Source organism: Colletes gigas, unplaced genomic scaffold, assembly GCF_013123115.1.
Source record: "Colletes gigas isolate AHSC1104 unplaced genomic scaffold, ASM1312311v1 Colletes_gigas_Sc00009, whole genome shotgun sequence".
NCBI classification, from domain to species: domain Eukaryota; kingdom Metazoa; phylum Arthropoda; class Insecta; order Hymenoptera; family Colletidae; genus Colletes; species Colletes gigas.
Window position 1 is genome coordinate 4455820 of NW_025106638.1, and position 23409 is coordinate 4479228.

Sequence of the window (23409 nt, forward strand, 5' to 3'; positions counted from 1 at the left end):
CTGGATGAAAAAGCTTCTCGAAACACGCGTGAAACTTCTCCAAACGCTCCAACGTTTCGAGCGTTTCTCGAGGGTTTTGCTTTTTTACGTTGGTGCGTTTTAGCTTCGAGTATTCGTACAGTCCGCTTTCACGCGACGTTCCAACGGGAGTATTCTAGTCTACGATCTTTAAAAAATCTATCTTATTAGGATCGGAAAAGTTCGTACGGTTCTAAACGTGCGAATATAGGGAATTCCTTTATGCTAGGGTATATCTTTATTCGATAATAAATTTTACGTCCTAACCTATACCCATATTTTTGTCGACAAATTTTGAAATTGCGCAATAAATAACGTAACTGTATTTATGATGCGTTTTATAAAGAAATTCTATAATTTTGATGATAAATCTTCAATATGAACTTTAATATAAAGATATCTTTTAAAGTATTCTTCAGAAATTACCTGACTCTATCGTTTGACCATCCGCCATCTTGCTGCTAATACTTTAATGGCCACTGTCACCGCGTATGTGATTTCACCGTTCCAATCATTATTTTCGTTATTATCCATTACGTTATGGTATTCCAACATTCATAATACCTTGTAATAATATCCCTAGCATCTTCATGTGGCTCAATTTGGTCTACAATGTTGGTATAAAAAGTTGTTAATAATTCATCGAAAGCAGTTAATAATTTATCGATTTAAATTCAAAGAAATTAATTTTAAATTTCAATTGTTATAAACTCGGTAATGATTTTTAATCACTGTTTCTGAATTTCTAATTAAATGTATGAAGACACTATCTTTGATATTTACGACAATATCGACGTGCTATCTGATGTAATAAAATTAATATTTTTAGGTAATATTTGAATATTTGTAAAATGTTCAATTTGAAAATATCAGGTCGAAAAACAGAGTACTTGAAACTGTTGTGAAAATCACCGATGAGAGACAATTGTCTTCGTGTGAAACGTGCAGCCATTAAAGTGTCAATAAAGTTATTAAAGTTAACAAAACGGTGTTTAGTTTGTTCATGTTCAACAAAAGAGGCTTCATTGAAACTGTATCATCAACAATTTTAAATATTTTTACATAAACAGAACTGTACATCTTAAATATAACCTCAAACCATGTGATGAAATCCGATATAAAAATGGCATAGTTTCATGTTTTAAATTCGAAAGAACACAAAAAAATTTACGTCCAGACTAGAATATTTCCTTAAACGTCGCATTATATTGCGTTCATATTTTTCTACCATTCTCTATTTATTTTATTACTTTCTACAAATCGTTTCTTTCGACGCCATATTGCTTACTGACGAACGCCTTGGCACAAAAGCTCTGACTTGCGTCACGGAATTCAAAGTCGTAATTTAAATATTTAATTAGGGAAATTACCCAGATAACTTTTGCAAATTGCAGCAATTTCCCTTTTAATAACGGAAAATGTGACGTTGGCCAGAAAAATGGCGTCAAAGTTCGCCACAAGCAGCTCGCAAAACTAGTATAAAATTTCGTAATCATTTCGAAAATAAAATAACCGGAACAGAAGAGAACCTAAAACATCAAAAATATTACGAAAAAATTTATACTCGTTCTCGGAGCGGCTTTGACACCTTTGGTAGAAACAGTGTCGAGTAACTTTCCGTGCATCGCGTAAAAACGGACATTCGGAGCAAAGAAACCGTCGAGTTTCGGGCGCCGTTCGTGTGCTGAAATCATCGCGACACTACACCTCTCTCTTCTCGTGTATGCTTAAACATAGAACTCCTAACGCTATAATTAATCGCTAACTGCTTCGCATATTTGGCTATTTTCCGACGTCCCCGATCGGAGATCGACGCGGACGTCCAAAGACGATTCTCGAATCACCTGGATCGAAAGATGCGCGCTCGAGAGAGGTATGTGGGTGTTCGATCCGAGCTGTCAAACCTCGTCAAACGCTGTATCTCGAATTTGTTAATTCGAAGCAGTTAAGCTTTTTGTCAGCGAATTTGTCAGCGTTTGTCACAGTTCGACGCGGTTTAACAGCCCCGTGATCGAGTACACCACACCCTTGGCGTTCGAACGAATTTGTTTCTGCTCGTACGGCCGTGAAAGTGTAAAATTTCAACGATACCTACGAAAGCGCGATTGCTCTCCGCGATATTACATCGGTACCTCTACATGTAGTGGGGCCAAGCTTCGATGCCAGGTACGTAACGTTGGTATTGCGCGTAAGACGTGGACACGTGCGGATGGCTCATCTGCGTGCCCGCGTGCGAATAATGCGCATTGTGGGACGAGGATATGTACTGCATCGGGGGCAGGGGTGGTTGGAGCTCGTGGTATCTGGCTATCTCTTGGGGCCTCTCCTCCCAGGGTGCCTCGGCGATCGTTTGCTCCGTGCAGTGGCGTTTGTTTGGCCTCTCGACTTCCTCCTCGTATCTGGAAACGAAAGTCGAAACGGCTTTTTCCAAAGGTTCGCGATCTACTCGACCGCCAAGCACTTCGACGCGAACGTTCGTTGCTAAAATTTATTTATTCGTTCGAGCCTCGTTCGCGTAGCTGTAACGAAGTTAGGTTTTTCTAACGACTGTGCAATTGAGCGGGGTGCATACAGTTATTGTATGCTAAATTTATGGATGTTGGTTATGCAGGGTGTTCAGCCATCTTCTGACGCGCGGAAAACGTCGAGCGTTACGGAATTTCTGGATTTACCTGTTGAATATCCACGGAGACGAGGTGGTCGTCGGGGCAGGTATGTGCACCGGTGGCACCTGCGGTCGAAGGTATTGATCCAGCTCGTTGCTCTCGACCTCACACTCCTGAAGAGTTAGGGGTATGTTCAGACCGACGCCTCCCAAGGTTCCCAGCCCGTTCAATTGTCCCTCCTCGATCGGTAGACCGTCGGCAACATCGATGTACCGGTAATCGACTCCGGATTGCTGTTGGTGCAGAGACTCGCTCGAGGACGTTATCACGAGGTCCTGGTGGTAGATGGTACTGTTCTGTTGTGGCTGATTTCCCTGCGCAAGCAAACGAACCCGTTGTTCTTCACAAACGCATCGAACATCAGAATCATTAATAACCCTTTGCACTCCGAATTATATTTCAATTTCGTTACCAGCAGCTCCCGACAAAAAAAAAAATTATTAATAATTATGTATAATTTTTAGTTTTATAATAAAAATTGACTATATAGTGATATCTTAAAATGAAACACAATAAAATTCTTATGAAATAGCCTTATGGTGTAAAAAAAAGTTATTTTTTTATATTATATTTTAAGAGGAAAAACAAGAATATCAATTTCATGCCTGAGGCTTCGTTATAAAGTTATTAAAAAATTTCAAATCATTCTGGAAAAATTATTTTCAGTTGCGGGGGTCAATTGCAATCATTTTTGGTGAATACACATACCTCCGAAATCCTATCCACGTTCGAGAAAAAAATTCGAGTAAGTACTGAAATTTTTAGACGAAATTAAAAAATTTCAAATCATACTAAAAAAATTATATTTAATTGAAGAGGTCAATTACAAGCATTTTTGGTTAATAGACATACCCCCCAAATCCTATCCACTTTCGAGAAAAAAATTCGAGTAAGTACAGAAAATTTAGACGAAATTAAAAAATTTCAAATCATACTAAAAAAATTATATTTAATTGAAGAGGTCAATTACAAGCATTTTTGGTTAATAGGCATACCCCCGAAATCCTACGCACTTTTGAAAAAATAATTCGAGCATGTATTGAAATTTTTAGACGAATTTTAAGAATTCCAAATCACACTAAAAAAATTATATTTAGTTACAGGGCTCAATTACAAGCATTTTTGGTGAATAGACATACCTCAAAAATCCTATCCACTTTCGAGAAAAAAATTCGACTAGGTACTGAAATTTTTAGAGGAAATTAAAAAATTTCAAATCATACTAAAAAAATTATGTTTAGTCGAAGAGATCAATTACAAGCATTTTTGGTTAATAGACATACCTCAAAAATCCTATCCACTTTCGAGAAAAAAATTCGATTAGGTACTGACATTTTTAGAGGAAATTAAAAAATTTCAAATCATACTAAAAAAATTATATTTAGTCGAAGAGGTCAATTACAAGCATTTTTGGTTAATAGACATACCCCTGAAATCCTACCCACTTTCGAGAAAAAAAATTCTTTACCGAAAATCTAACCCGAGTCCAGAAATGCTTCCCCGAAATTTCATGTGTACCTTTAAAACATCGTAACTCCTGAACGGATCGGACGATTTTAATTTTACGAAATGCAAACGCCGCGTATTTTGGCGAAGAATACGTAGAAATTCTAAAAATATTCGAAAAGTTGTTCCTTGGCCCCGTGAAGCGAGAAAACCCCCATAAGAATGGTCCAATTTTCAAACAGCCACAACTCTATCCCTTTAAATCATGCAACAAGTTGCGTAGACCACCCTGTATATTTATTATCATTAACCCGTGGTCATTATTTATTTCATTCCTTCCTCGAATCACCGGGTCATCCTCTGCAATTCAACCTTCTTTTATTCCCGATCTTTCGTGAAATCGAACTTTATGAAATAATACAGTACACGAATGAACTCGTCTTGACACATAATATATAGTTTATTATTCATTATTTTATTAACGTAAGATAACTGGAAATTGTTCAGGATGTAACGAATAATATGGACTCGATTTTTTTAATTCTGATAAACTACCAAAGAAACGGGAATCCCTGATCACCTGATTGATGAAATGTTGTCCACGGGGGGTGGTAGGAGGAGTCGGCGGAGATAGTCCTTGATTCGGAGTGGTCGGTGGAGACGAGCTGACTCCGCTCTGAGGCGAGTTGGGTCCTTGCGCGCCCCTGGGACTCATGTCCTCCTGTTTCAGGGACCTGGACACGTTGAAAGTGACGTTGCTTTGGTTCCTCGAGGGCGAGCCCTCTCTGCCAGATGGCCCGTTTTGCTTTCGACGTCGGGGTTGGTACTTGTAATCGGGATGCTCGCGCTTGTGGATCACGCGAAGACGATCTGCCTCCTCGATGAAGGGTTTCTTATCGTTGTCTGAAAGTAACCTGCAACCAGAATTTAATCTTCGCATGCTTACGACTGTCGTAGTTAAGCGTAACCATATCTAAGAACGACGAATAGACTGCAGATCTTTATGCAAAATCAGATTTTTATTAATAAAATTAATGAAATGGAAGCTGTACAGAGGGTCGTCTTAACCCCTAAATATAATAATTCGTATCTTATTTGAAGTATTTCTTATATATTTACGTATTAAGTGGATTCTGTAGTTTTTTGAGAATTAAATGCATAAACATCCGCAGTCTAATAATGAGCATCGAGTTGAGGGGTAATTCGCTCCAGATTAAAGGGTTCGAACGATTACTTTCACGCTATTTTATAAGTTTCAATAATTTCGTATAATTGCCTATCCCTTCTACGATTTAAAGCGATAAAAATCGTATGAATTGAGAATTTTTTGTTTAACACTTTCTTTCCTTTTTAAGTAGTTGTAAATGCTTCAAATGTATTCATAATAATATTATAATATGTTTATACATAATACATACAGAATGTGAGTCTCGTAACATGATGACTTCAAATAACTCATAAGTTATTGTTGTACAAAAAAATGTTTCAGATAAAAGTTGTATGGTTTTCAGAAAGTACAAAAAAGTATTAAAAGACATTTCCATAGAACGGCAAACAAATTGATCAAAAATCAAAAATCAAATTTTAAGGAAAAATCAACAGAGGGTAGGTGCAGAAATTAAAAATTTCAAATCATTTTGAAAAAATTATTTTTGATTGCGTGGGTTGGTTACGATCAGTTTTGGTGGATATACAAACCCCCGAAATCCTACGCACTTTCGAGGAAAAAATTCTTTAAAAGAAGGGTGGTAGAATTTGTTTGAATCTATATCTTCTAAAGAATATGGAATTATAATTATTTATACGGGATGTGATGGGATAGTTATTAAAAATGAAGGTAAAGTACTCTCCGTAATACTTACTCAGTTGATATACTTCGATATTTCCTTCTTCTGTTGATTTATCATTAAAATAGCTATTTGGAAATTCAGTAGACAAGTCTGTTGCGATTTGGTGTCGAGCATATCCAAAAAAAACCATAAGATTACTGTTGCGCGAAAGCAGCGACCAACAACCCGTTCACCAACTCTACATCCACACGTATTAATAGTTTTTAATCCATTTTTATTTTTATCTAATAATATATACACAAAATATTTAACATATTCTATACATCGAAATATCTACGTTTTCAAATATTTTTAAATCAAATAATATTACCTTTTAGCAAAACATTTAAACATTGCTCCTTATTGACCACAATTTTATAATTTTTGTAATATACTTGACACCAAATTATGAAGAATTTACCTTCCATTGTTTAAAATGATTATCTTACTGATAAATCATTTTGTAAACAAGAAAATATCGAAATATTTAGTAAATATTACGGTCAGCGATATTTCAAAGTTCACGCTTATTTTCAATAACTTTACCATCGCTTCCGGGGACAAATAATCGTGTATTTCATATTTTTTGGTAGATATTGAAGTTTTTTTCTATTTCCACCACCCTTATTTGTTAAACGATCGACGGGCAATTTCACTGGAGAACCCTTTCCAATATAACGTGAAATCCGTCGTCGATCGAAGCTGATTCACGAAGCAGTTACGGTTCACACGACGCGTGTGTGATTCTGGACGATTCGTGGCCGCGCGTATCCGGCACCAGAAGAGGCTCGGAGAACGAGAGCGTTTCTATCACCCGTACGATATACTCTCGAGGAGTCGAAATGGGAGGTCTGGTTAGTGTTTCTGGGCTGCGTGGAGTCTTAAGGGCGCAGAGCTGACGCACACGCGCGCAACTGCGCGGTACCGAGGTCATGGCAGCACGCTCGTACGACTCCGTCTCGTGTTAGTCTTTAATTCTCGGGTGTTTATGTTCCCACTGGGCTCGTAAAGCGACGGGCACGATAAGCTCTTCCGGTGTCGGCCGCGAGAGAGATCTCGAGGATTCCACGACTCTCGTTTATATTCGCCGCGTTGTCGTTTTCGTTACACGAAATTCATGAGACGGTGGATAACGTAGGCTACCGGTGGTCCCCGGGATCCAGGAACACGTCGATGGGATCGAAGGTTAGCTAGATAGCTAGCAGCGAGTGAGATACCTAGAAAGCTAGCAAGGAGTGAGCTAGCTAACAAGCTAACAAGGAGTGAGCTAGCTAACAAGCTAGCAAGGAGTGAGCTAGCTAGAGAGCTAGCAAGGAGTGAGCAAGCTAACAAGCTAGCAAGGAGTGAGCTAGTTAACAAGCTAGCAAGGAGTGAGCAAGCTAGCTAGCTAGCAAAGAGTGAGCTAGCTAACAAGCTAACAAGGAGTGAGCAAGCTAGCTCTAGCTAGCAAGGAGTGAGCCAGCTAACTAGCTAGCATTGGTGCTAGCCCGGGTGCTCACCGTACCGCGTCAGGAACACGTCGATGGGATCGATGGTTCGACGAAGAACGCCCGCCGCGAGAAGAAATTTAAATCCCACGAGGACTCGCGGCGCGGTCGAGAGGTGCTCGAGCCTCGTATCTCTCGAGTCGAAACGCGCGAGATGTTTTGTCACCGGGTACGAGCGAGCGAGAGAGAAGAGATCCCATCTGGTCAATGGACTTTGCCTCGGGGTTTTTTTTCCCCGGCACCGAAACGACAGCGAACCGTGTTGCAGTCACGGTTTTTCCACACCAGATGCAACACAGGGTCAACTAATTCAGTTCTGCGGCACTTCTGTGTTGCAAAGCGGTATCTACTACGCTGTAGATCTCGCACGGATCGCGGAGAACCGGAGGATCGGGACTCCCCAACCTTGATCGAAGCGTTCCGCTAAATTTCATCAAAATTTGCTTCGTTGATCTCTTCGGGGCCAAAATATTTAAACTTCCGATAAACAAGAATGCAAATTGATATTCATCCACGTGTTGGATAAATTGTTGGAGTAAGAAATCAAGGGTCGATCTATTTTTCCTTAGTCTTGTTTATCAATTTTGTGACAGTGCTACCGTGTTACATCATTGGGAAATTTAACTATAAACGATCGTTCATTACTTTGGTGATTGCTATTAGGAGATTGCATTGAAATTCGCTGTTTTTTTGCGATCTTTGAACATCTGTTTCAGTAATAAAATGTATTATTACCTCGAAGTATTTGCCCTCGGAAGCTATGGCTTTCTCTCATTTTTCTGGCAACAGTTGTATCACGCGACAAAAGAATCAAACCATTCGGTAACCCAATTTTTGACTTCTTCGTAATTATCGAAATGTGTATCTTCCAAAGCTTGTTGCATTGATCGAAAAAGATGAAAATCACTTGGGGCCAGATCTGGAGAGAACCTCCCATTCCAGCTTCATCAATGTTTGCTTCACAGCCATAGCAACATGGGGCAGAGCATTGTCATGGAGGAGAATCACTTTTCGGCGATTTCACGCAATTAATAGTCGTTTTTGCATCAAGTTCTGATTTAAACGCTCCAATTGTTGTCGATAACGTTCTGTAGTAATTGTTTCGTTCAGTTTCAGCACCTCATAGTAAACAACATCCTCCATACTCCACCAAACAGAGATGATTGCTTTGTGACCGTGGATGTTTCGCTTTGGTGTCGACATTGATGGTTAGCCAAGGTCAACCCATGATTTCTTACGTTTTATATTGTAAAAATAAATCCATTTTTCATCGTCGATCACCATATGCCACAAGAAACTCTTCTTTCTATGCTTTGCGAGTAAAGAAGTCGAGAAGTATAGACGATTAGCAATGGAATTTGTGATCAGTTCACGTGACAGCCATTTCCCTTCTTTCTGGATCCTTTCCATGTAATGTAAACGTCATGAGATAGTCGATTTATCGACTTCGAGTTGTTGAGCAGGGTTTTCTTCCAATAGAACTCTCAGCTGTTCATCTTCAAATTTTTTCGATTGACCTGGCCTTTGTTTGGTCGCGAATATCACAATTACCACTTATGAATCATCGAAAGCAATCTCTATGTCCAGTGTACCAATCTCTGATTCCGACGGAGCAGATTCACCATAAGTTTTCGCAAGCAATCGATGAGCTTCGACTGCACTTTCTTTTAAATCAAAGTAGCGCAAAAGTACACATCGAAAGAACAACTAATCGCGTTCCATTTTAATTCGACGATAAAAAAGCACTCGTGTAAACGAACAATGGTGCTTAATGACTGAATTTTAGTGGGAAATGTTTACACTTTAAAATTACGTAAAATTAAGAGACATTTATCGCTGTCCACAGCATCATCAATACTGTTCGTAGCATTTATGCACTGTTATCATGAATGATTTACTGTAGGTAAACGCGAGATGTATAAATAATTTTGTTGTCATTTCTGCCAAGACTATACACACGTTAAATTAGTAGACTGAAATAAATGTTCGTAAGCCCATGTAAGCATTAATTTTATGAAAAGAAATGCAATAAACATATATGACATATGGACCGTTTATTTTGAAAGTGGTGTAAGTCCATTTTTCTTTTGTTTCGAAAAAATTAAAGGTTAACATATCTGTTAATTAAAAAATTTAGTGAAACACCACTTTCATAATCGATGATTATGCAATTTCATTTACCGATCAATTTTAAATTGTACAAAACATGGGAATTTTTTAAGAAATTAAACACGGACTAGTTATACATAAAAAATTTACATTAAATTAAACATGAATTACGTGATATCTCATTTTTTCAAAAATGGATTTACACCACTTTCAAAATAAACAGTCCATATGCAGTATGTTTCAACATATGTGTTTATAAGAAATATGCAAAACGTATGCCATATGGAAAATAAAAAATATACTTTTAAGGACCTCTAGTGATGAAATAAACTCCTATCTAGGTTTTACTCTTTTATTCATTTCCTAGAAACATATGCATTTGCATAAACATCCGCAGTTTAATTATAATATTTCAAATAATTTAAATACTAGACCTTATCCTTGAAGAGGTTAAATAAGGATTGCAATATTCTGTAGTATTTTTAGGGTGTTCTCCAAAGAAATTGCTAGGGAATTTTGAATCGCGACTACATCCGGCAGCTTGACACCACTTCCGCCCAACGTTCGAAAGTTTGCAAAGACAACTTGCGATAGCCAAAATCGTAATTCCTTCGAGACATATTTATATTATTATAGTCGTCGTTTCGAAGCTTTAGAAAGGTAAAATTAATATTATTAAATATAATAGATGTTCGTGTTATACTTATAAATTTTTTACCATTTTAATATTTGATATTCCGTTTAGCTATATAAGTTTGTAAAAATATAATACATGTTTGTGTTATATTTATAAATTTTTTACCATTTTAATATTTGATATTCCGTTTAGCTATATAAGTTTGTAAAAAGGACATTGCCCGTTAAAATGCATTATTGTAATAATAATAATAGCCGGAATGAAAATAAATATTTAACAACTTCCTTTAAAAATTTGCAGACCAAATCTTCCGGGCCCCAAGTTAACGTTAGATTCACGGATATTAATAGCCCATATTTTTATCGAAAGTCGTCTCGTTGACGGTTAGATTAAAATATAGTTACTTTTTTTTAACACTAGAACCACCAATAATTGCAGTGAATTTATTCGTACCAAAGAAATTAAAACGACGCATACGCGAAGAAATGTACAACACAATAGAAATAAGCGTTCATTCATACTTTTACAGAATATTATATGGTAAGTTTTCAAAAATTTTTTACAAGTTTTATCAAAAATTACAAATCATTTTTACCGCTTTGGTAGTTCCAGTGTTAATCGAGACAATAGGTTCGTATCATTGCATCAATTAAATTTAACACGAATTGCTAATAAATAATATTCACGAGTTCTCTAACTTCAACTATGGAATCTGACATCCCGTAAAATTGACGAATTTCGTAAATCTAGCGTCAGAGGCCAGAGATTCGAAACTCGAAAACGTCTGTAGTGGCAGAAATTTACGCATAATTGCATCAGAGAATCGTATGGTGGAATGGAGAGGTTGGGAAACGTAAAAGGTTACACGCAGAGACATCAGAAGTAAGAAACGAAACCGCGAGGGAGATCGTGACACGTTGCTTCCGTCAGATAAGATGCATTTACCTGTTCGTCACGGGCGTTATTTGCACGAGGTCTCGAGAGGTCGGGGGGGAGGAGAAGGAGGTGCAGGAGAGGGGGCAGGTTCGGAAAAATTCACCTGACGGGGACAAGGCGTTTATTGTGATCCTTGGGGGCACTTTATCTGCGACAGGAACCGGCCGGCAGCTGCTAGCACGCGCCAAGGATGAACCGGGGATATCTGTTTTCGTTTTGTCGACAAACACCGCGTCTAATATCCGAACGCGATACCTTTCAAGGCGGAAGAAAAAGGTGGAGATTTATTTCTGACGCCTACACCTGGTTCCACGCGAGATATCGACGCCGATTGCTCCAACGAGCTGTTACTTTTTCGCAAATAATCGGAGAAAAACCAGACGTCTCCGACGGGGCTAATTGTTTCTCAAGGAGAGATAAAAAAAACTTGTTTTTAACGAATTTATGTACGTTGCATTAAATATTAAAAACAATATAATATGTAAACTTACGCATAGAAATTTTGAATAAAAATTTTAGTAATTAATTTTAAATAAATACATTCTGCCTATAAATGTTTCTTTTCTCACATATTTTCCCCCATTTACAGATTAAGAAAATTGTTGTTCGCCTCGAAGCCCATAATAGTTTCGAAAAACATTTAAGTGGTAAGAAAGAAAATTGCAGAGGTATAGTTCACATAACGAATAAAATTAATATTTTTTTTAATTCAATTAACTTGGTTTACTAGTGGGTTAGTAAGTATTAGTTTTTTTAAAAGAGACTGTCGAAATGCTCGAAACAACGATTTCATTGGTTACGTGTATCTTCTAATAGAGAATTAGAAACTTTGTTTTGGAAGAGACCGAAGGCTGAAACGCCACAGTGGAAGAGGAAACTATGCAAAGAAGTTTCTTTATTCCGTTAACACTTGAAACGAGAACCAATCTTGCGGCCGAATCCGGTCAAGTAGTAGAGTTCCTAGAACTATTGTGATCAAAAGTAACTTTCGCGAGAAGTGGTCTTCAAATATCGATTATAAAATGAAATTAAAATTGCCAGCTGAACGAACAGCTTTGGTGTTATTTGTGTATAATAATTTTAGAATTTCAGAGTGAAATTCTAAAACTTTCAAACCTTTGAGGGTTTCTTAGGGTTTCTTATTATCTGGTTCAAAGTATTGAAACCACTTTGAGAGACCTCGGTTATTAATATAAATAACCTTCATAAATAGTTAGAAGGGGTCGAATGCTCAATTTGTTCCAAATGTTTTATTTATACTAGAAAACCATTATTTATATTGTTTTTAAATTTTCGAATCAGTGACTTCTACGTGAAATAACATTTAATGACAGATCTACTTCAAAGAACTTTTGTGTGGAAACCTTTTTTCTACCTTGTGCACTTTGTGAATACAATAATAACAATAAAAATAACTTAATGTAATAATAATAAATAACTTATGAATACATAAATAACAATAAAATAAAAAAATATTTTCACACCTTGAAGTAAATTTTCACAGTAAAAATATATGTATTGCGTAATGCATATGTGTATTAGCTACGTGTGCCCTATTAATCCCCCAAGTTTCAGAATATTTTGATTGTCCAGGTTGGAGGTCAATCCTTGAAAATTTTAAATAAGAATAATAACTACCATAAAATAATAATTAAAATAATAAACATAACGTTTTACTGTGAAGTGCATCCAAATGAAACATAACCAACTATTATCGTCTCTTCGAGTCATTGATTTAATTGAAATTTTACACGTTTGTAGATTTAGTCATCCGGTTCAAGAAAGTGTAGCATTATAGGGACAACTATTCAATAGTTTTTGAAATATTCATGATCAAAGCTTTAATTAATCATGTAATTAATAATCATTTTTTCAATCTATTTTTTATTTTGTATTAATTTTTCATGTTTCTACGATAAGTAACTGTAATCAACAATAAGTAAGTACTTTCTTATATTTATTCCGCGACGAATGGTTTTCTCATTACGTTTCGTTTGTTTTCAGACACTGTGGAGGAAGGTTTAATATATTCTTCTCGCACAATAGTCTTAATATTTTGGAAATTCTAGTATAAGAAACGTAGAAAATAAATTTTTGTTATTAAGAAATTTTATTTACAATTTATTTAAAATCATGTGTTTTCGTGGGCGAAAAATTAATGCAAAATAAAAGTGAGATTGAAAAGAGAACTATTTAAGTACGGACGGGACTCGAACTCCTTGGATTTCTTCATTTATTTTTTTTTTGTTGTAACGAACGTTTATTGTGCCATAGAAACGATTATAAATATACAATGCAGTGTTGTTGTTTCTTGTAATTTTAGTCGTTTTTTAAACTGATACGACGCCATTTTTTCATACATTGAGTATATACTTGTGCTAACTTGGTAAAACTGATTCGTTCAAACATGGTGGAAAGGAAGGTATTCAAATATGTAGCTGGTTCCATCAAAAAGGAGATTAAAGCAGGTGTTCCCCAGGGATTTGTATTAGGACCACATTTAAAATTTATGAAAATTAAAATTGCACTTTTTGATGATACTGTCATGTATGCCAACTATTTTAATACAATAGTAGCAGCAAAGCAAACAGTCTAGAGAAATACTATGATAAATGGGAAATAAACATACACCTGGACAAAAACCAGAAATCATAATCTTTAGTAAAAAGAAAAAATACAGTAAAATACTTGTGTTAATAACAGTATATGACACAAGGACTTCACCAATAAAGAGTGTGAAATACTTTGGGGCTCACCTAGACTCTAAACTAACCTACAGAAACAATATTGCAGAGGTACTGAGGAGGTTCTAAAGAAAATATACTCACTTATAGTACAAAATTCGACGATACAAATCAAAAACAAAAAATTGATATATACAACCATCCTGAGACCAATATTGATGTATGCTGCACCTGTTTGGTGTTCCACAGCTCCAACCAACAAAACAGTGCATTCTATATACAAAGGGGTACAATAAACCTAAACATACAAACTATCTTATAACTAGGACCACAATTCAGATTAATGACTCAACATAGAGCTCGCGTAATCTTAACATTAAATAATGTCCACCACATTTAATGCTACATAAATAGGAATCCTTGGATGTTGCCCGTAGACCACGTCAGTAATCGGTAATTATTTGAAACAAATTTGTAATTAAGACGATAATAAACCTCTGATCATGAATATTTAAAAAACTATCGAGCAGTTGCCCCTATAATGCCACATTTACTCGAACCGGATGACCAAATCTACAATCGTGCAAATCCTCAAAGGGTTAACAACACGCACAGATTCGAAAGCATCGAACAAATAGGGCGTGTTTTCATTGGAAGCCCGGAAGAAACTCTGTGAACCGTCGGGATGGTATGTTGGCCCCGGTAGCCGGTGTTAATTAGGGTCTATTTCGAAAAGTGTTAAATAATTACTTTTTAGAAGCTAAAATTCAAGAATCGACAGCCAGGTTTCCCGAAACCTTTGGATCGTGGATATCAGAAAGAATTGAAAAACATACTAATTTATTGTCCTTCCGATCAGCGGATCTCCGATTCGTGACTAATCAAGATTTCGTTAACGGGTAGTTGGTGTCTCCTCGTCCGATCGCCAGTCAGTCCCATTACGCATCAGAAACGATTTAGTTCGGCGAGGAGTACCGCGATACTCTATTTTGACGTTAAAGAGCAAGATCCGAGAGCGGACCGGCGGGACGGTTCGATCGTCGATCGGTAATCGCGATCGAGCGGTATTGTAAAATGATTCGCCGCGGGAGTCCTTGTCGGCACGTCCTATGATCCTCGGTCGGAGGACCCACCGGGGCATCTCGTTAGCCTCGACCAAGAAACGGAATATCTTCCTCGAGTCGTTCGACGTTCCGCGATACCGGTCCCCGCGACTTTCTCGTGCGGATTTCCTCTCGTCCGTGTCGACGTCGATCGATCGGATAAGCGTTCCGCGTCGCTGGATATTCGGCGCGTACGCGGCCACGTTGGCTTCCGGTTTTGCCGCGCGAAAGGAAAAAATCCCCGAAGAAGGGTCCCGCGCGGTTGTCAACCGGGCATGATCGTACCACGTGCACGGCTCGGCGCCACGTGGTGAAAATGTGTGCGAACGTGTGTAACGGGCCTGGAAAAAAGACTAACCGCGATATACGTTCGCCTGTAAAAATAGAACGGGCGAGGAACAAGTGGTTGCCTGGATCGGGCCAGCTCCGGTCGACGTTGACGAAAACAGCTGATTCGTTTTCTCGATCGAATTGTCGCGGGAAAGGTGGAGAAAGAGAACCGGGATTCGTCGGGATTTATGGCTCGATGCCACTATGGCGAGTCCGTGAGAATCGGCATTATCTGATCTTGTATAACTGCGCGCAGACCACGATTCCGGGGACACGTGGTGTCGATTAATTTTATCGGGGACGGTGCCTCAGCGCCAGAAACAGATATCCGGAGACGCAGATCCTCGCGCGAGGTAAATATATCAATAACTGGCCAGAATAATGTCCCCGATACCTGATCGTTCGGGCAGATATTAATTATTCGATATTGACGGGGATAAAATTGCAGTTTAATAGAAAGCAAACAAAATTTGTCGGTTCTCTACACACCATGAGGTTAGGCCCAGAATATTTACAGACTCTCATATTTTAAGTTCTGCTTTGGAAAGCTTAAAAAATATCAAAACTACGTTATCGTAGAATTTGAAACTTGCGAAGGTTTTTGCATTTCAAGAACTCAACATTCTTGTTTTTTTTTTAAGTTATTACTTTTGAGACGGACATTTGCGTATGTGCACTGTGATAGTAACAGCATGAGACGAAATATCACTTTTGAACTATGTTTTTTCAGTGAAATTTTCATACAGTTAATCCCATAAGTATTCGTAACATCATTGTTTATGGGAGAAAGTTGAAATTAAACGAACACGTATAAAGTTTTAATGGGAGATTCTACAGGCCAAAATAAGACGAAAATCAAGAATACCAATTTGTTGATGGAGACTTTCTTAAAAAGTTATTAACCTTTAAAGTTCCGCACGTACTGAATTTTTTTCTCGAAAACACGCAGGATTTCGGTGGTATGTCTATTCACCATAAATGATTGTAATAGACCCCCGTAACCGAAAATAATTTTTCCAAAACGATTTGAAATTTTTTTTTCCGTCGAAAAATTTCAGCACCTACTGGATTTTTTTTCTCGAAAATGCATAGGATTTCGGGGTTATGTGTAATGGCCAAAAATGATTGTAATTGACCCCCGCAATCAAAAATAATTTTTCCCAAACGATTTGAATATTTTTTTTCCGTCGAAAAATTTCACACCGTTTCGAATTTTTTTCTCGAAAATGCGTAGGATTTCAGGGGTATGTCTATTCACCAAAAATGATTATAATTGACCCCCACAACAGAAAATAATTTTTCCAGAACTATTGGAAATTTTTTTTTCCGTCGAAAAATTTCACTTCTCGATTTTTTTTCTCGAAAATGCGTAGAATTTCGGGATTGTGTGTAATGACCAAAAATGATTGTAATTGACCCCCGCAACCAACAATAATTTTTCCAGATCAATTTGAAATTTTTTAACTTAATTGTTAATAACTTTTTAACGGAGCCTCCATCAACAAATTGGTATTCTTGATTTTCATCTTATTTTGGCCTCTAGAATCTCCCATAAAAATTTGTATTGACATTAAGTACCGAAGTGGCGTTGGTAAAGAAAAATTCCTGACTGATAAATCTAAGATTCTGGGATCGATTCCATTCAGTGGTATTATACTTTTTTTATTGTAAAAGTGTTACTGCGTTCACAGTGTACATGATACTGAATGATGATTGCCATGTATGCAATAAAAACATAAGCTATGATGATTTATACGATACATCAAAATGGCCGACGCACGATTTCGGCGTTGACTATGTGGGGAGAAATATTATAAACGCGATTGTGTAAAGGAGGTTAAGATTGCCAGTTATCGGTGTATTTACCTTCGCAAAATGAAATTTGCAAACAACTCACCGCCAAAGTTTCCCGAGGGTCTTCGAAAGCTCGGCGTTGTGAAGCTGAGGATATTGATCGGCCAGAATTCGTCTTGCTGCTTGGGCCCACACCATAAACGCGTTCATGGGTCTCTTCACATGGGCCGCCCTTTTGTCGCCGGAACCCCTGTAATTCGAAGACATTATCTTCATTGGAAACGATTGTTTTCTTCAAACGCAGGCGACATAACAATTCAACGATCGTCGCTCTAAAACTAGAGTTCGACAAATTTTATTTATTTTATTATTTTTATTAATTTTTATTCAAGCAAACAAGGAATCGAACAAATTTTAGATTCTTTCATAAAGTAGTTCTCATCGATTTAAAAATTACGCAAACATATTCTAATTTAGAAATAGAACGTACATAGAAATTGAATTATTATTATTTAATCTTTTACTTAGGCGAATAACGGGTTCAAGAAATTTTAGATTCGTTTGTGGAACTAGCTTTTGTCGATAGAAAAATTACGCGAATGTATTCTAATTTACGAATAAAACAAACAAAGGAATTGGATTGTAAAAACAGTACGTAAATTGGAATTTGTTGACAATATTCTTAATAAAGGTAAACCATTTCGATATCTTAAAATGCTAATTAGCGAAAAATGTTACAGACGTGGAGAGTGGTGAAAGATTCATATTTGACTTGAGCCACGATCCAAAGCACGAAGTATAAATTGTTTATAAATTCTTGTTATGTCATTGTACAAACGTTTCACAGTAATTTCTACAATTCTTTTATTCCATCCCTACTGAAAGCGTGTAGGGTGAACTGGATTAAAAAGTTCATAGAAATTGTTAAAAAATGTCTTACAGAAAAATAGTGACATATTGTTGTATCACAAATATTCATTCACAATGGTTAGCAATTACACACGAGTCTGTTTAAATGCATTGTTGATTTTGGCATGCTACTAACATATATTTAGGTATAAATTAAACGAACTTTTGAAAATAAATCATAATATTATAAAAATTTTGTCCACTGTATGTAACTATGGACACCAAGCAAAGTAGCTAAGGGGTTAACCATCAGCACTCCAAGAATTTTGTTTCCTGTATGACCAATTTCAAGGTAGTTTTGTAACGTAACTCCTGAAAATTTAAAATGTTAACCACCAAGAGTGAGAATGTTAACTCCAAGAATTTTGTTTTTGTACGACAAATCGGTAATTTCAAAATAATTTTGTAACATGAGAATATTCTTCTCCCACAAACAGTAAATACAATTTTAACTTTATTCTGTAGTTTATGTAAGTCGCCGTAGCGGCGCCACTGGAAAAGAATTACCAGAAGTGTCGAAAATCCGAGAAGAGATTTTTCGAAAACAGATCTGGCTGTCGAGTGACTTGCGGAAGAAAATAACCAGAGGCTGATACGGTGTACAGACATACGAGCTGCATCCTCGCATGGAGTTCTGTATCCATGTAGCTACCCCCAGGTCAGTCGGGTGAGTCGCGCGGCACGCTTAAAACCGGCCTTAAAATAATACTGCCGCTGCCAACGGGTGACGGGCAGGAATGGACGTATTCCTTTCTTTCCTAGAAGATGACTTCATAAAACTGTTGCCCCGTCCAGTCAGGGATCGACGTGACTGACGTGATTGCCGTATGAGACCCCTTCTTCGTTCTGTTTTCTTTATGGATTTTATCGAACCTCGTTCGAGGACCTCGCGCGCCGGCCAACGACAAGAGACTAAATAGGAACCGAGCAGATACGAATAAAACGTTATCGAATAACGAAACATCGTTACGCTCGATACACAATAATAGTATTTCTAATTCGAGACAAGATTCCTCTATCCTGATACGTAACACAGATGTAACGATATATCGTTGAATAAATTATAGGATCATGATTAAAAATTTATTAATTTAAATTGATCTTAAATTAAATATACGGGGTGTTCGACCATTACTGAGAAAAATTTTAATGGGAGATTCTAGAGACTGAAATAAGCCGAAAATCAAGAATAACAGTTTGTTGATGGAGGCTTCGTTAAAAAGTTATTAACAATTAAATTCAACAATTTCGAATCGTTCTGGAAAAATTATTTTCGGTTGCGGGGGTCAATTATAATCATTTTTGGTGAATAGACATACCTTCGAAATCCTATCCACTTTCGAGAAAAAAAATCGGGTAGGTATTGAAATTTTCGGGCGAAAAAAAAATTTTTCAAATCGTTCTAAAAAAGTTATTCTCAGTTGCGAGGGTTAATTACAATCTTTTTTGGTCATTACACGTACCCCCGAAATTCTACGCGCTTTCGAGAAAAAAATTCCTTACCGAAAATATAGTTTCTGCCCAAAAATGCTTCCCCGAAATTTCATGGGAATTTTTAAAATGTCATAACTCCGGAACGGATTGAAGGATTTTAATGTTTCAAAATGCAATTGACGCGTATTTACGTGAGGAATATTTAGAAATTTTAACAAGATTGAAAAAGTTGTTCCTTGACCCCGTAAAGTGAGAAAAACTTCATAAAAATGGTCCAATTTTCAAAGAGCCATAACTCCTACGATAGTGAATATATTTCAATGAAACTTTTTTCTGAAGTAGAGCTGATGGACACCTACAAAAAAGTATTAAACAACTTTTTTGTACAACGTCAATCAAAATTACTAAAAATGAAAAACGAATTTTTAGGAAAAATCGACAGGGGGGGCTTTTCCGGCGAAAAAAAAAAATTTCAAATTGTTCTGGAAAAATTATTCTCGGTTGTGGGTGTCAATTACAATCATTTTTGGTGAATAGACATACACCCGAAATCTTGCGCATTTTCGAGAAAAAAATTCAGTACGGGTGGAACTTTAAACGTTAATAACTTTTTAACGAAGTCTCGATCAACAAATTGGTATTCTTGATTTTCGTCTTATTTTGGCCTCTAGAATCTCCCATTAAAATTTTTCCCAGGGGTGGCCAAACATCCTGTATATATTAATAATAATCATCATTTAACAATGATAACTGAAAATGGTGACACATATAATTTTAAAAATGAAATTTCCCGAAATTGAAATTTACATATATCACACATCATTGAATTCGTCCTTTTCTCTATAAAAATATGGGAAAAAGGTGCCGTTAGAAAAAATATTCATGGCCCTAAAATTTCACAAATTTTTTTACCTCGCACCATATTTATCTCTTAAAGAAGTTATTAAGCACATTGAAGTAGGTTTTAAAAAATCTAAAGTATAGAGTTGAATAAAAAAAAATTGAAATTGCAACAAGAAAGAGAAAGAAGACGATTATATGTTCGAACCGTATAAAATAAGACACAAAGGGATAAATATATAATTTTCGGTGATAAAGTATTTTCTGCCACGTTTGGCGTGTAACGACTTCGCTGGCCGTCGCGCAGGATGGGAAAGACCGCGAGAGGCGAGTAACGCAGATAAAAGCAGTCAAAGATTCGAAAACAGGCTCGTATAATATTTCGGCCTCTTTGAAATAAGAGGGGCGTTAAATCCGTGTGTAAACCCGAGGAGCCGTTGGTAATTAGCGTGGGTCCACTAACAAGGGTTTTCACGCCAGTGCGCGCGGTTTACCTGGATACGCAAAACATCCTCGAGTCTTTACACCTCGTTTACGTGGTCGAGTGTACACCGGCGAATACACGTAGGCGTGGCACTGTCAAACGATGCACCAGCTGCAGCTTCTTCTCTTACTTTTATTTCGCATAAACGCGCACTGTACGGGAACGACGTTAGAAATTTGATCGAGCTACGGATCATTCCTGATCGAAATGTCGCACGACTTACAGAGATCAACGTTAAATACTTCGGTAGAAAACGTCTCGATTGTTATAGAAAATATACAATTTTATGTAATAACGATATACTCGCCTTAAAGATTTTTAATTTAAATATAAAAAAATATATGTATATTTCAAACTTCGAGCTAGTAATTTAAATCCGCCATTTTGACAGGTTCGGTTGTTCCAGTATAAATTTCTATGGAGGATTGCCTTTTCTTTCAGAAAGTAACCATTCCCCATTTGGAAACACTTTAATTTTCATTTGAATAAAAGTCGATATTTTTAAACTTCAAGCTAGTAATCTAGATCCGCCATGTTGACAGTTTCGGTTGTTCCAGCATAAATTCCGACGGGGGATTGGCTTTTCTTTCAGAAAGTAACCAAGCACTCCCCCCATTTGGAAATAGACACCGTTTCGACGATAAACGGGATGCATTCGACCTGCGATAAATCACGGGGGTAAAAATGCGTGGTATTACCTTGAACAAACACAGGAAATACGCAATAGTTTGGGTTGTATTCTCATGGGTTCCATGGGAATTAAAACTAGTCAATTTTATCGGTCCCTATCGCCGGGAATAAACACCGTACCCTTTAGCTACCCCGAGATAACCCCGTGTAATTGAGGGTTAGCGATAAGCCAGCGCCGTATAGCGATACACTCGGGAAATTTTCTCTGACCTGGTGGCGCGCGCACCTATGCGCAATAACCTCACATTCGTCTCGAAAAATATTTTTATTACTAGAAAAAATACCTCACGATATTCACCAGTGTACTGTTCGTGTTCAAAAATTTACCAAACATTCCCCGATGGGATTGATCGTGAATTCGACGGTGCAATAATAAAAAAACAGAAATGACTGGGAAACGAGAACGAGGGACGCACGAGAATCGCCATTCGAAACCGTTGCGTCATTTTCCTCGGAGCGCTGCTTCGATTTTATCGAATCGTAACGATCGTCGGTATGGCGTAACGAGACGGCCATTAATTCGTCCCGTTCTTCGATACGCGGGCGAAAAAAAAAATAAACGTCGTTCCTCGTATCGCTAGTCCTTTTTCGATCCTCTCCGCTTCCCACGAGTCGCGATCGTCGGAGAGAGAGAAAAGAGAGAAGCGACTCGACGAGATCGGGCATTAATTAGCTAATTTGCGTTAATTGACAGCCGAGGACATTTTTCCACCGGCCGTTTCCCAAGCCGAGGAAACGAGTGCGTCATAATTAAGTTAGCGTTACGTATTTTTAAAGCCGCGCCACGCTCCTGCGTCCCCACTCTTCTCGTTCCTTTGGCTTTTTTCTTCATTTTTTCCCCCCCTACGCCCCGTTCTTTACCGTCGCGCGAACCTCAACCGTGCCTAAAACGCTTAGCGAGGGCTTCTCGCGTTAATGCCTGCTAATACGACTCGCGGTGATTAAAACGTCGAAGACACAGGTCACTGGGAGGGGGGATGACTTCTTTCCGCGAATACGAAAAGGGTTTGCTCGCGAAAACGAGATGGCTGCTAACGAAAGAACAGTAAACGCCATGCCATTTTGGCACGTCGATGATCGCCTATAATCAAGAATGACTTTATTGTTTGAATTGCACAAAAATAATGTTGATCCCAAAAATGTCAGGCCACCTCACGCATCGAACGAATCTTTCGCAAAATTATAAAAAATTGTTTATTGTATAATAATATACAGGGTGTACGGCCAACACTGAGAAAAATTTTAATGGGAGATTCTGGAGGTCAAAATAAGACGAAAATCAAGAATATCAATTTCTTGAACGAGGCTTCGTTAGAAAGTTATTAAAAATTTCAAATCATTCTGAAAAAATTATTTTTGGTTGCGGGGGTCGATTACAATCATTTTTTGTCATTACACATACCTCCGAAATCCTACACATTTTCGAGAAAAAAATTCCTTAATTTCCGAAATTTCATGCGAATCTTTGAAACGTCATAACTTCTGAACGAATTGGAGGATTTTAATTTTCAAAAATGCAAACAACGCATATTTTGGTGAAGAATATGCATAAATTCTAACAATATTGAAAAAATTGTTCCTTGACACCGTAAAATGAAAATAATCACTTAAAAACTGGTCCAATTTTCAAACGGCCATAACTCCTACAATAGTCAAGGTATCTCATGGAAATTTTTTTCTGACGCAGAGCCCATGGGTACCTACACAACAGTATTAGACAACTTTTCTGTAGGGCTTCAAACAAAATTACTAAAAATCAAAAACGAATTTTTAAGAAAAATTTCAAATCGATCTAAAAAAATTATTTTTGGTTGCTAGGGTCAATTACAATCATTTTTGGTCAATAGACATACCCCTGAAATCCTGCGCATTTTCGAGAAAAAAATTCAGTACGGGCGGAACTTTAAACGTTAATAACTTTTTAACGAAGCCTGCATCAACAAATTGCTATTCTTGATTTTCGTCCTATTTTGGCATCTAGAATTACCCATTAAATTTTTTCACCCTGTACAG

The 23409-nt window shown here is 37.3% G+C and overlaps 1 protein-coding gene across 1 annotated transcript; it reads right to left on the reverse strand.

Annotated features, from left to right (window-relative positions):
• Positions 1 to 2152: 2152 nt before the first annotated feature.
• Positions 2153 to 17269, reverse strand: LOC122397388 (transcription factor SOX-9-like). Its single transcript, XM_043396524.1, has 4 exons — positions 17143 to 17269; positions 4711 to 5044; positions 2691 to 2998; positions 2153 to 2417 (listed from the first exon to the last, which is right to left on the reverse strand). The coding sequence occupies exons 1-4, from the start codon at positions 17247 to 17249 to the stop codon at positions 2153 to 2155; spliced, it is 1014 nt and encodes a 337-aa protein (XP_043252459.1). The 5' UTR covers positions 17250 to 17269.
• Positions 17270 to 23409: the final 6140 nt, after the last annotated feature.